Genomic DNA, 14,868 nt, shown 5'->3' with positions numbered 1-14,868 from the left:
TCATTAATATATATTGTAAATAGCTGGGGTCCCAGCACTGAGCCTTGCGGTACTCCACTGATCACTGCCTGCCATTCTGAAAAGGACCCATTTACTCCTACTCTTTGTTTCCTGTCTGCCAGCCAGTTCTTTTAACAGCCTGGGACAAATTTCATCCAGGCCTGGCAATTCACCCAAGTAAAAAAAAAAAGCTGATTCCATTAATAATCCCTCTTCTACTACGCTCACCTAATCCAGTATTTCATATACTTCCACCTTACAGATAAACTCGACTATTATCAAGAATAGCTGCCAACTATTAAGAACTCAACCCAAATCCTCACCTCTAAATACAGGAAATCTTTAATAGATTCTACTATTTGTTTAGTTATGCCCTTACTCTTTTATTTCCTTATGAAACAGTATTTTCTTTGATTTTAGCCTCCCTTTTCAACTACCCCTTTGCTTTCCTATTTTCCCGTTTCAATTTTACCCCAACATATTGCGCAATTGTCCAAGTTTTATAAACTTGAGTTTTCATTTTCTTACCCTACTTTTCACTCTTTGTCCCTGTGATCCAGGGTCTTTAGACGTGACTGTCCCACCTTTTCTTTGTGGAAACATTTACCTTGAACTTGTTGAATTAAGTCATCTCTTCATTCCAAACTCCGTGGAATAAAGGCACAATCAAATCAAACCCTCCTTCAACATCCCAGACCATACTATAATGCATTGTTGCTTATTTTTTGCCCTCCAATATCATTAGGCTGACTAGTTGAATAAAAATCAAATGAGATAGCTCTATAAAATGCACGCTTAAGATTTTCAGAGGGTTTTGATTAAGCAGATTAAAGTGTAGTATTCAAGGGGATTTAAATTGTAATTAAAATGGGTTTGAGCTGATCTAACTTCATTCCCCATTGACAAGTTTTTTTCATAAAATTCATCGATGAAGGAGTGCTTGATTTTATACTTACGAAAATATGTTTTTTACTTTGGAGAAGTGCTGAGTGACTCTAATTAACTGACAGTATATGTTAAATCTGGCCATTTTCCTCCCACCAATGTGTTACAAAGTTCCACACAGTGAATAAACTGATTAACGATATCTAGCAAAAGAGGGTAGAAGCGTTCAATGACTTTCAGTCTAAAAAACATCCACGATCATTTTGTTACATTAGAATTCATGATATTCTATAATGCCTACCATTTTGTCTTACTCTTCCTATGATAAACACATTTAAACATTTATAGAAAAAGCATTACATTTCCTGCACTCACCTTGATGCCCATTAACTTTCGAAATTTTACATTTTGGTCTTTATTGCCAAAATTTAGCTTCTCCCATAATTCTGCAGTCTGTGATTTGTCCTTGAACAAAATGAAAAAGACATGAAAATGCACTATATCATAGGATTGAAAAAAAAAAATTTACAAAAGAAATCTAAGTTTGGGAAAGATAAATAGATAGATAAATAGTATTTATGTTTTGCTAATAATAATTCATGAAGTTTACTGTGAGATAATGCAAACATTAAAGAATTGCAAAAATGTGGATGTAGCCCAGTTCAATACATAAATTCACAACCCAGCAATATCAATGAATCTTAACTGCTCTTTGAAACTGCCGAGTAAAAAGCAATTAGGATGGATATTGAACACTGCTTTGCGATAAATGTCCACATCCCACAGTACAATTACATTTTTTTTAAATTGAGCAGTAACAGTGAACTCGAATTTGCACTGAATGATTAAGAACCAGAAGAATCAAAAAATGCGAGTTCTCAAAATCTAAAATAAAAATAAAATGTTAGAAACACTCGACAAGACAGGCGTTAATTGTAGAAAACGAAACAAGAGTTAACATATTAAGTCGACTTAACTTACTAAGTATTTCCAGAAAAATAATGAGATTTTAGTTAAAAACACTTAATAACTACTATCTTAGCATCTGGAAAGCATGGTAAAAGGTTAAATAATTTGTTTGAAAAAAGGAAACGGGTTACATATTTTTAAGGCTATGATAAAAAGGGATGGGTTTTAAGACTAATTAGATACATTAATTATCTAATTATTAGATAAATTCGACCTGTATCAAGGTCGAAAGCCTCTTTTTGTTTTTGACCACTGAATGAATGAATCTACAACCCTCATCATTTTGACTTCCAAATAAAAACAAAATGGTGAAGTTGCTGCCTCACAGCGCCAGTGGCCCAGGTTCAATCCTGACTATGGGTGCTGTCTGTATGAAGTTTGTATGTTTGCCCTGTGACTGCGTGGGTTTTCTCTGGGTGCTCCCGCACTCCAAAGATGTACATGTTTGTCAATTAATTGGCTTTGGTAAAATTATAATCTGTCCCTCGTGTGTAGGATAGTGCAAGTGGTGTTGGTGGGCCAAAGGGCCTGTCTCCACGCCGTATCTCTAAAGTCCACTCTGTTAAAATTCTATACTACTCTAAAAAGTCGCTATTAAAACTTCTCCTGGCATTTACTTCAGTAAAAATCGTTTTAAGTATTTCAAGACATTCGTCATAAATAGTTTATCATTACCGGCATAAACCTATAACATTTGTGGGTTTAATTAATTTCTTGCTATTTGGAATCCAAAACAGCAGCAGTACAAGGACTTAATAAATAAATTATTACACATGATTAAAAAGGTGTCTGGTTGTTTTTGTTTTGAACCTGGCAATTGCCTGTATTGAGATAACTGAACACTGATGTGCTACATCTAATGTTTAGACTATTGGACTATATACATCATTAACAGTAATCAATGATACCATTTGTTCGGCAACTTGATGACCCCCAGCCAAAATTAACCATATTAGACAAATAAGATATTTTTCTATTGAACAAGCCCTTTCACTTCTTAAAACCCATCTCTTCTCCGTGGCCTTTGATACCCAGTAAGATGTCGACTTTATTTACTTGATTTAATTTCTTATTTTGATTGCTTTTATTGCGTGGCTATTATTTTTACTCATGTTTTATGTCTTTTAATTTATTGTTGTATTTCATATGTAATTTTTGCGCCTTATGTGAGCTGTTATGTTGTCTGTTTATGATGTCTTGTTTATTCTTCTGTACAGCACTTTGGTCAACATTGGTTGTTTTAAAGTGCTTAACAAATAAAGTTGGATTGGATTGGATTGGATTTGCTTTTTCTAACAAATAATACAAATCTCACAGGAAAGTTCTGGAACTTCAGTGCTCTCCATAATGCTTGGGACAAAGACCCGTCATTTATTTATTTGCCTCTGTACTCCACAGTGTACATTGACAGATTTTAATAAAGGCCATATTTATACATTTTGGTTTCACCATGCAGAAATTACAGTTTATACGTAGGCCCCCCCCCCCCCAGGGCACAATAATGTTTGGGACACAACGATGTGGTAAATAAAAGTGTCATGTTTAGTATTTTGTTGCATATTCTTTGCATGCAATGACTGCTTGAAGTCTGTAATTGATGGCCATCACCAGTTGCTGGGTGACTTCTCTGGTGATGCTCGGCAAGGCCTGCATTGCAGCCATCTTTAACTTAGGCTTGTTTTGGCGGCTAGTCTCCTTCAGTTCTCTTCAGCATAGAAAAGGCATGCTCAACTAGGTTCAGATCAGATGATTAACTTGGCCACTCAAGAATTTATCATTTTTTAGCTTTGAAAAACTCCTTTATTGCTTTAGCAGTATGTTTGGGCTCATTGTCTTGCTGTAGAATGAACTGCCAGCGAATGAGCTTTGAGGCATTTGTTTGAACTTGAGCAGATAGGAAGTGTCTATACACTTAAGAATTCATTATGTTACTACCATCAGCAGGTGTATCATCAATGAAGATAAGTGAGCCTGTTCCTTCAGCAGCCATACATGCCCAGGCCATAACAGCCCCACCACTGTGTTTCACAGATGAGGTAGTACGCTTTGGATCTTTGGCAGTTCCTTCTCTCCTCCATACATTGCTGTTGTCATCACTCTGATATAAGTTAATCTTCATCTCATCTGTCCACAAGACCTTTTTCCAGAACTGTGGTTGCCCTTTTACTTCTTGGCAAACTGTAACCTGGTCATCCCATTTTTGCAGCTAACCAGTGGTTTGCATCTTGCAGTGTAGCCTCTGTTCATGAAGTCTTCTGTGCAGGGCTGTGGAGTCGATACTCAAAACACGCGACTCCGACTCCTTGATTGCTTGTGTATCCGACTCTGACCCTAACCCCTAGGTATAATAATTCTAAATCTGCCATGACAACATTACACAAGATGGCATTTCATAAGAACCACACGAATCAGGCTACCTTTTAATCCCATGTCCTTAAAGTTTTGAGTCTAATGGTTGTAGCTATGCTATTGTGGCTTTTTTTTGTTTATTCTTGGGGAAAAAACATAATTCATTATGTTAAAAGAGAAAAAAAATTACAGAAAGGACTATGACAAAATTAAAATTCCATTGGACTAAATAAAAATTATAAAAGCATTACTCCAAAATGAGTTAAACTAAGGCCACTGGTATGAGCTAAATGGCTAAATTATGGCTTAAATGGGTAAACAAAAAATTCTCAAGTGCATTAGAAATTAAAAGCATAGGTAGTTAAGTTTGCCACAAAAGTACATACCTAAAATTTATTAATAACTTGGCCTTAGGAACAGAATTGCTTCTGTCAGATCCTCTTTCATTGAAGCCCTTAAATCTGATTTAAATATTTTCAGTGCGGAGAACAATCTCTCCACGCTGACCTGAGTGGGCGGTATGGCATTGCCACAAATTTTACTATTTATGGATAAGCAGGAATTATGGTGAATTATAGACCAGTTAGCCTGACATCAGTGGCGGGGAAGATGCTGGGGTGAATTATTAAAGAAGTAATAACGGTGCATTTGGATAGCAGTAAAAGGATTGGTCCAAGTCAGCATGGATTTATGAAGGGGAAATCCTGCTGGACTAATCATCTGGAATTTGTTTGAGGATGTGACAAGTGAAATAGATGAAAGCGTGCCAGTGGATGTAGTGTATCTGGACTTTCAAAAAGCAATAGACAATAGCTGCAGTAGGCCATTTGGCCCTTCGAGCCAGCATTGCCATTCGTGGCTGATCAAAGCACAATCAGTACCCCGTTCCTGCCGTCTCCCCACACCCCCTGACTCTGCTATCTTTAAGAGCCCTATCTCGCTCTCTCTTGAAAGTATCCAGAGAATCGGCCTCCACTGCCCTGAGGCAGAGAATTCCACAGACTCACAACTCTTGACAAATCCACACCTGACTCCTGAAGAGTGTTTCTGATCTGTCGGACAGGTGTTTGGGGATTTTTCTTTATTATAGAGAGAATTCTTCTGACATCAGCTTGACGTGTCAGTCCCATTGCGGTTAGTAAGCTCACCAGTGCTCTCTTTCTTCTTAATGATGTTCCAAACAGTTGATTTTGGTAAGCATAAGGGTTGGCTGATGTCTCTAACAGTGTTATTCTTGTTTCTCAGTCTCATAATGGCTTCTTTGACTTTCATTGGCACAACTTTGTTCCTCATGTTGATAAACAGCAATAAAAGTTTCCAAGGTGATGGAAAGACTGTACAAAAGACTAGGTGCTGGAAGCTCTCTTATACCTGCATTGAGGAGGCATTTAAACACACCCAAGCAATTACAAACACCTGTGAAGCCATGTGTCCCAAACATATGGTGCCCTGAAATGGGGGGGGGGGGCTGCATCTGCGGCGACCACAATCCCAAAACACATGACCGACAGATCAGAAACGGAGTCAGGTGTGGATTTGTCGATGACCACAGTCCGCAGAAGACGCCGTGAACAGAAATACAGAGGCTACACTGCAAGATGCAAACCACTGGTTAGCCACAAAAATAGGATGGCCAGGTTAGTTTGCCAAGAAATACTTAAAAGATCAACGACAGTTCGGGAAAAAGGTCATGTGTACAGATGTGACGAAGATTAACTTTTATCAGTGATGGCAATAACATGGAGGAGAGAAGGAACTGCCCAAGATCCAAAGCATATCACCTCATCTGTGAAACACGGTGGTGGGGATGTAATGGCCTGGGCATGTATGGCTGCTGAAGGTACTGGCTCACTTATCTTCATTGATGATACAACTGCTGATGGTAGTAGCATAATGAATTCTGAAGTGTATAGACACATCCTATCTGCTCAAGTTCAAACAAATGCCTCAAAAATTGACCGGCGATTCATTCTACAGCAAGGCAATGATCCCAAACATACTGCTAAAGCATCAAAGGAGTTTTTCAAAGCTAAAAAATGGTCAATTCTTGAGTGGCCAAGTTAATCATCTGATCTGAACCTAGGTGAGCATGCCTTTTCTATGCTGAAGAGAAAACTGAAGAGGACTAGCCCCAAAAGACAAGCATAAGCTAAAGATCGCTGCAATACAGGCCTGGCAGAGCATCACCAGAGAAGACACCCAGCAACTGGTGATGTCCATGAATCACAGACTTCAAGCAGTCATTGCATGCAAAGGATATGCAACAATATTCTAAACATGACTACTTTCATTTACATTACATTGCTGTGTCCCGAACATTATGGTGCCCTGAAATGGGGAGGGGGGGGGGGAACTATGTATAAACACTACTGTAATATCTACATGGTGAAACCAAAATGTATAAAAATGCCCTTTATTAAAATCTGACAATGTGCACTTTAACCACGTGTGATTTTTTCTATTACAAGCCTCAAATTGTGGTGTACAGAGGCAAATAAATAAATGATGGGTCTTTGTCATTATTTTTACATTATGGAGAGCATTGTATACAGCACTAATTTGTACTCAGTAGGACTCACCCCTTCTTTCTTATTCTGCCAGAGGAGTTTGCGTTTCTTCTCCTGTTCTGCAAACTTCATTGGATTGACAGCAGTTGGGTTGTAGTAACTAGGTACGGCTATGCCTGTTTCAGCCAATGCCTTGGCTTGGAGGGCTGCCATCTGCGCAGCCATCGCAATCTGAGGGGTAACTTGAGTGCCAGATGCCAAGAGTGCAGCAACATTGAGAACGGATCCACTACTAACTGTTGGAAACATCAAACATTAAATCATCCAAATCTTTTAATAAACGTTCAACTCTAAATTGATAATAGCCACATACTCTTGCACAGTAGATAGGATGCTTGGCTCCATTAAGGATGTAATAAAATAACTTGCTTGCTACCTCACTGACAAGTTTAAAACTTGACCACAATTTTGGATTCAGTGAGCATTATCTGCAGAATGCACTCCAATAGGCCAGGGTGTCATCCGAGGCACCATGAAAACACTGCTTCAAATCACTTAGTAGGATAAGCAGGGCGAGGATGTGGAACACCTTTAAGTCAAACAACAATTTGTTCATTGGAGTGAAGTCACATCTTTGTCAGATGGGTACTATGACATGAGAAGATAAAGCTGATCTTGCCCATGATATTCACCCCTTAAAAACAAATTCAAAATATGTTCACAATTACAACCTACTTAATTTTCGTCCTACATTTATTTGCACAATGTTCAAGCAAAAAATCAAATTGCTTCTATTATGCAAACATCTCTAAACAGAGACATTTGTACTTTCTTAATGGTGGATGACCCAATTGATATGGAGAAGCTGAAGATATTTTGATGTTGATTAAAAATTTGGATAGAATGGTGACTTTTAACTGGAGAACTGGAATGCAAAACCAAGGAAGACGTTGTACCAAACTGCAGGAAATAAATCTTGGACGGAACATGATGTAGATACATAGATTTACACTGGGGCTCGAAGGTTACATTATGCCTCTGCTCGAGTTTAGAAATTTAAAGAACGATCTAATCAATGTTATTAAAATGATACAAAGATTTACTAAGTTATATACAGGAATTATTGTCTTCAATGTAGAAATTTGGATAATCTCTAAATTAATGCTAGTCCATTCAATAGTGAAATTAGACAGCACCTTTTCTCCTACAAAAACTGGAGTAGATACCTGGAACTCATTTCTCAAACTGAGTGTCTTGGAGTCAAATGAAATTGAAGAACAAGAGAATTAAATTTTTGGTAGGTTACACCACCAAGGAATGAGATGTTGGAGTTAGTAAATAAAATTAAGGTACAGATCTAACAGAACAATGAAACAGGCTTAGTCATGTTCTTTAGAATCTTTTCCTAACTAACCACTCACTACCTTTTCTTTGAAAATATTATTTGTCAATGCAGTCCTATACAAACTGTTTTGCCTCTAACCACTGAATAAATTTGTTGCTTTGGTTTGGGCATAAACTCTGTCACATTTTCCATATGGAAATTCATTAACCACAGACACCAGTGAATAGATGAACAGTAACAAGCAGTTTTATCCAACAAGTTAAAAACTATTTTGAGTGGAGTTTTTTTTACAACAGCAAGAATATAAATTGCAATTCATTTTAAGTTCTACATTCCATCAAGCACTCAATTACATGAAGGCTAATCAAAAATAAAGTGCTGGCATCTGGAGTGCTTTGAAATGAAATAATAAATGTTATTGTGAAGGGACTTAGTTTGCTAAAAATAGATATTAAGTTTTCCTACCTGTTGGCTGGTTGACATTTCCAACTGATCCATTAGTTGTGTCTGTTGAAAATAAATAATGCTTATTTTTCAGAGGTGTTGCAAATCAAATTTTAAATATTTTGTCAGTTTCTATTTTCCATGTACATTAAAGTTCCTGACTTCTGCAGTTGTGCAACAATTATCAGAGGACGATAATCTCATGGGCGTATATTAAACGGCCATTGCTCCAAGACTTGGAAATCGTCTGTCACAAAACGGTGATGCCGCTAGCTTGGTGACAGAGTTCTCAATCCTTAAATTGTACAACTCTGGAAAACGCTACAGTTATGGAAAAATATACAGTATATACATGTTTTGACAGGGCAAGGACATAAGTTTTCTAATACAGTAAAAGGATTTCCAATATAACTGGATATAACATCCTGTTACAAACGCATAATTTCACTGCACTTCCGTTTCTTTTAAACTGCGTGACCTAATACTGGATTTTTTCCAGTTGTCAAAATATGAGAAATGTAAATTATGTGGATATAATCTAATTTAAAAGGGAAGAATCTAAATGATAAAAATTGGATTATATACTGGGGCATCCAGAGTAATACATGGAAACCAAAATCTCAAACACATATCATCCATGAGCAAGCTGTGCATGTAACATAGAAACATCACAATTTCAGTAGAAATAACCTTTGAAAGTACTGGGCAGATATATATCAAAAACCATGTCAACAGATACAGCGCATTCAGAAAGTATTCAGACCCATTCACTTTTCCCCCATTTTGTTACGTTACAGCCTTATTTTAAAATGGATTAAATTCTTTTTTTTTTTATCACCAATCTACACACAATACCCCAGAATCAAGAAGCGAAAACGGGCGCTTCGAATTTTTTGCAAAGTAATTAAAAAGAAATAACTGAAATATCACATTTACATCAGTATTCAGACCCTTTGCTATGACACTCAAAATTGAGCTTAGGTTCATCCTGTTTCCATTGATTATCCTTGAGATGTTTCTACAACTTCATTGGAGTCCACCAGTGGTAAATTAAATTGATTGGACAGGCACACACCTGTCTATATAAGGTTCCACAGTTGACAGTGCATGTCAGGGCAAAAACCAAGCCATGAAGACAAAGGAATTGTCCGTAGACCTCCGAGACAGGATTGTGTCGGGACATAGATCTGGGGAAGGGTATAAATCAATTTCCTGCAGCATTGCTGGTCCCGGAGAGCACAGTGGCCTCCGTCATTCTTAAATGGAAGACATTTGGAACACCAGAACTCTTCATAGAGCTGGCTGCCCGGCCAAACTGAGCAATCGGGGTAGAAGGGCCTTGGTCAGGGAGGTGACCAAGAACCCGATGGTCACTCTGACAGAGCTCCAGAGTTCCTCTGTGGCGATGGGAGAACCTGCCAGAAGGACAACTATATCTGCAGCAATCCACCAATCAGGCCTTTATGGTAGAGTGGCCAGACGGAAGCCACTTCTCAGTAAAAGGCACATGACAGCCCGCTTGGAGTTTGCCAAAAGGCATGAGAAACAAGATTCTCTGGTCTGATGAAACCAAGACTGAACTCTTTGGCCTGAATGGCAAGCGTCACGTACTGGAAGAAACAAGGCACCGCTCATCACCTGGCCGATACCATACCTACGGTGAAGCATGGTAGTGGCAGCATCATCCTGTGGGGATGTTTTTCAGCGGCAGGAACTGGAAGACTAGTCAGGATTGAGGGAAAGATAAACGGAGCAAAGTACAGAGAGATCCTTGATGAAAACCTGCTCCAGAGCATTCTGGACCTCTGACTGGGGCCGAGATTCACCTTCCAACAGGACAACGACCCTAAGCACACAGCCAAAACAACGCAGGAGTGGCTTCGTGACAAATCTGCGAATGTCCTTGAGTTGCCCAGCCAGAGCCCGGACTTGAACCCGATCGAACATCTCTGGAGGGACCTGAAAATAGCTGTGCATCGATGCTCCCAATCCAACCTGACAGGGCTTAAGAGGATCTGCAGAGAAGAATGGGAGAAATTACCCAAGTATAGGTGTGCCAAGCTTGTAGCATCATACCAAAGAAGTCTTGAGGCAGTAATCGCTGACAAAGGTGCCTCAACAAAGTACTAAGGGGTCTGAATACTTATGTAAATGTGATATTTCAGTTATTTCTTTTTGATTACTTTACAAACATTTCTAAACAACTGTTTTTGCTTTTTTAATTATGGGGATAAATGAGATTGATGATAAAAAAATGATTTTAATCCATTTTAGAATAAGGCTGTAATGTAACAAAATGTGGAAAAAGTGAAGGGGTCTGAATACTTTCTGAATGTACTGCACATCTAGTGTTAAATCATAAAAGTGTGTGCGAACAGGAAACTGAAAAATCAGACATTAAAAATGATATTTTTAACATATTTAAATATGTTAGTAAATTAATAAACGAGGATCAAACGGGATTTATACCCAAGAGACACTCATTTAATAACCTGAGACGTCTGCTTAACATAATGCATTCACGCAAACCTCAAGAACAAGTTATCAATCATTTCATTGGACGCAGAAAAAGCATTTGATCAAGTAGAATGGGATTATATGATTAAAGTATTGCAAAAATTTCAAATGGGAGAGAACTTCATCGCATGGATAAAATTATTATATAACAAACCTACGGCTATAATATTAACTAATAATATACTATCTACGAAATTCCAATTATCAAGGGGCAATAGACAAGGATGTTCATTATCACCGCTGTTATTTGCTCTGGTAATTGAACCTTTAGCTGAAAGAATCCGAACAAACCCGGATATTTACGGTTATAATACAAAATACTCAAATAACATAATATCTTTATATGCAGACGATGTACTACTCTACATCACAAAACCCTAAATTAGTATACCAAACATACTAAATAATAATAATAATAATGGATGGGATTTATATAGCGCCTTTCTAATACTCAAGGCGCTTTACATCGCATTATTCATTCACTCCTCAGTCACACTCGGTGGTGGTGAGCTACTTCTGTAGCCACAGCTGCCCTGGGGCAGACTGACGGAAGCGTGGCTGCCAATCTGCGCCTACGGCCCTTCCGACCACCACCAATCACTCGCACACATTCACACACAGGCAAAGGTGGGTGAAGTGCCTTGCCCAAGGACACAACAACAGTATGCACTCCAAGCGGGATTCGAACCGGCCACCTTCCGGTCGCCAGCCGAACACTTAGCCCATTGTGCCATCTGTCATCCCAAAAATCTAATTGAGGACTTTGGATCTTTCTCAGGATACAGAATAAACTGGAACAAAAGTGAAATTATGTCGATAAAACCGAAAAACTCAACACATCTCTTAAAATTCCCCTTTAAAATAGCCACAGAAAAATTTAACTATTTGGGAATTGAAATTACTAGAAACTATCATGCTATGTTTAATGCCAATTATAGTCCCTTACTTAAGAAACTAAATAGTCTAATCAAATTCTGGAAAACGCTCCCGATGTCTTTAATAGGTCGAATAAATGCTATAAAAATGATCTTTCTACCACAAATCCCATATCTATTTCAATCAATACCTATATATCTTCCAAAAAAGTTTTTCAAAAAACTGGACTCAGACATTACAAATTTTATATGGGACTATAAATCCCACAGAATACAAAGAACACACCTTAGTAAACCCAAAGAGCTGGGTGGTTTAGCGCTCCCTAACTTTATGTACTACAATTGGGCAGTAAATATTAAAAATATGATTCACCTGCTGGACAATTCTGCCCAGCAGGTGGAATGGATTGTAATGGAGAGAGAGGACTGCTCTCCGTGTAACATAGGAGCGACTCTCCTTTCACCAATGAATCTGAATAACAAAAATTACAATAGAAATCCAATTATACATAGCACAATTAGAACTTGGAAACAAATAAAACAGAATCTAAAATTATGAAATCTATCTCTTTTAATGCCAATAGTTAATAATCCGTCGTTTAAACCTTCTACTATAGATAAATCATTTACACAATAGGAAAGAATAGGAATCAAAACGCTAGGAGACTTGTATGAATTCGGAAAATTATTATCATTTCAACAATTACAACTGAAATATAATTTGAGAAATAATCAATATTTTAAATATCTTCAATTGTGTGACTATCTGAAAAAATACACAAAAGACTATCATAACATGCCTCCAGACTTACTGGACGAAGCAATGAAGACAAAGGCCGAATCAGCAAACCTAATATCATACTTATACAACACTATTTTAAATATAGAAATACCTACAACTGATGGTATTAGAAGAGACTGGGAACAAGAACTAGCCATAAAAATTTCAAAAGAGAGCTGGGATAAACACTGTGCATAAATGCTCGGTCAACGTACGACATACTCTAATTCAATTCAAAACATTACATAGACTATACTATTCAAAAACAAAAATAAACTTTTCCCTAACGTCTCGCCCATTTGTGATAAATGCGAGTCTCATGAAGCTACCATAGCGCACTCTTTGTTTTTTTGTATAAAAATCCAAAAATTCTGGAACGAAATATTTGAAATCTTCACAAAACTATTTAAAATAAAACTCATACCAAAAGCAGAATGGATTATTTTTGGAATAACGGAAGGTAGCCCTGAACTAAACGCGTTTCAAAAGAATTTACTTAATTACGGGCTAATAATGGGAAAAAAGCTTATACTCAAATTCTGGAAAAATGCTCCTATACCAACAATAAAAATGTGGATTTCAAACATGTTCGAAACATTACATCTGGAAGAGATGAGACTCCTCCTAGCAGGCAAAGCAGACCACTTCCAAAAGACGTGGTCTGCATTTATGGACTTATTACAAGCATAAGGTGCAATAGTAATTTTAAAAAATGGTGCCAGGATCTGGTAACGGGGGGTAAAAAATACGGTTGGTATATCCCTTTTTGCGGAGTTTAATTTTTTTTAAATAATAGTTTTTCTTTCTTTCTTTCTTTCTTTCTTTTCTAGGGTCTATTTCTTAACTTTCTTCTCTAACTCCTTTCCTATTGGGCTTTCTTTTCCCAACACTTTCCTGCACCTTAACGACTCTTTCTCACTTTCCTTACTTCTATTATTTCTATCTTTTTTAAAGTTCAAAAAATGAAGGGGTACAACAAATGTAATGAGATATATGTGGTGTGTATCACTGCAACTTATTTACTTCTAATAAAAATAAAATTTTTACCTCAGTAAATTCCTCAGTTTTACAATCGAGGAAAAAAGGGTTACATTTTTTTTAAAAAGCAAATAGGAATTCTGCATGCCAATTCTGAAGTACTGCCACATAATCAACTCCAAATTATTGCTGACATACTACTTGAGAAATACTAGTAAAATATAAATTACCACAAAATCTTTTTTTATTTTTACATCCACCTACTAGTTTTAGAATGGCCAATGGTTGGAAATTAATTGGAAACCAGCATAAAAAAACGATCACATTTTTTTTTAAAGGGACAAATGTTATTAATAAATTTACTAGAAGAACTAAGTCGAAACACTCCACAAACGTGAATTGAAAATCACTTCAGATTGGAGAAGTATTCAACTTTACATTCTATGTTCTCAACTCCAAAACCTGTAACTCCAATGTCGTCCAATACTACAGATTGTTGGAAAAACAATCCTGATTGTCAAATATTTTCTAGGAAACCAGACATACAGCTGAGTTTTGATAAGCCTTAACCATGGGGGATTTAATTTTGACTTTGAGTAGATCCGCTCGTCAGACATTAGCAAACCACAATTTATAATAAAACAACACCAGCATCAACACAGGCACTGAACATATTGGATATGAACCAAGGTAGACAAAAATGCTGGAGACACTCAGCGGGTGAGTCAGCATCTATGGAGAGAAGGAATAGGCAACATTTCGGGTCGAGACCCTTCTTTAGACTGATGTCAGGGGGGGGGGGAAGGAAGGAAGAGGAGGAGATAGTAGGTGCGTGGGTTATCTATCCACTGACTCCCATGGCATCTACTACAAACCCACTGACTCCCAGGGCTATTTGGACTACACTTCTTCCCACCCTGCTTCCTGTAAGGACTCTATCCCCTCCTCCCAATTCCTCCGTCTACGCCGCATCTGCACCCAGAATGAGGTGTTCCAGACCAGGGCATCGGAGATGGTCTCATTCTTTAGGGAATGGGGGTTCCCCTCTTCTATTATAGATGAGGCTCTCACCAGGGTCAACTCTATATCCCGCAGCTCCGCTCACTACCCATCCCCCTACTCTTGTCCTCATCTTCCACCCTACCAGCCATCGCATACAATATATAATCCTCTGACATTTTCACCACCTACAACGGGATCCCACCACTGGCCATATCT

General features: G+C 37.8%; 1 protein-coding gene across 4 annotated transcripts in view; it reads right to left on the bottom strand.

Annotated features, from left to right (window-relative positions):
- The window catches only part of rsrc2 (arginine and serine rich coiled-coil 2), a 43,768-nt gene that overhangs the window by 6,326 nt on the left and 22,574 nt on the right, over positions 1-14,868 (bottom strand). For all 4 annotated transcript variants that reach the window (XM_033043206.1, XM_033043208.1, XM_033043207.1 and 1 more), the window contains 3 exons: positions 8,521-8,562; positions 6,783-7,006; positions 1,261-1,350 (listed from right to left, as the gene is read on the bottom strand). In XM_033043206.1, the coding sequence (XP_032899097.1) occupies positions 1,261-1,350; positions 6,783-7,006; positions 8,521-8,562 (356 nt within the window). The remainder of the gene's footprint in view (positions 1-1,260; positions 1,351-6,782; positions 7,007-8,520; positions 8,563-14,868) is intronic.

Source organism: Amblyraja radiata, chromosome 25, assembly GCF_010909765.2.
Source record: "Amblyraja radiata isolate CabotCenter1 chromosome 25, sAmbRad1.1.pri, whole genome shotgun sequence".
Lineage (NCBI taxonomy): Eukaryota > Metazoa > Chordata > Chondrichthyes > Rajiformes > Rajidae > Amblyraja > Amblyraja radiata.
The sequence above is the reverse complement of the archived record's forward strand: the minus strand, read 5'-3'. Positions and strand labels throughout refer to the sequence as shown.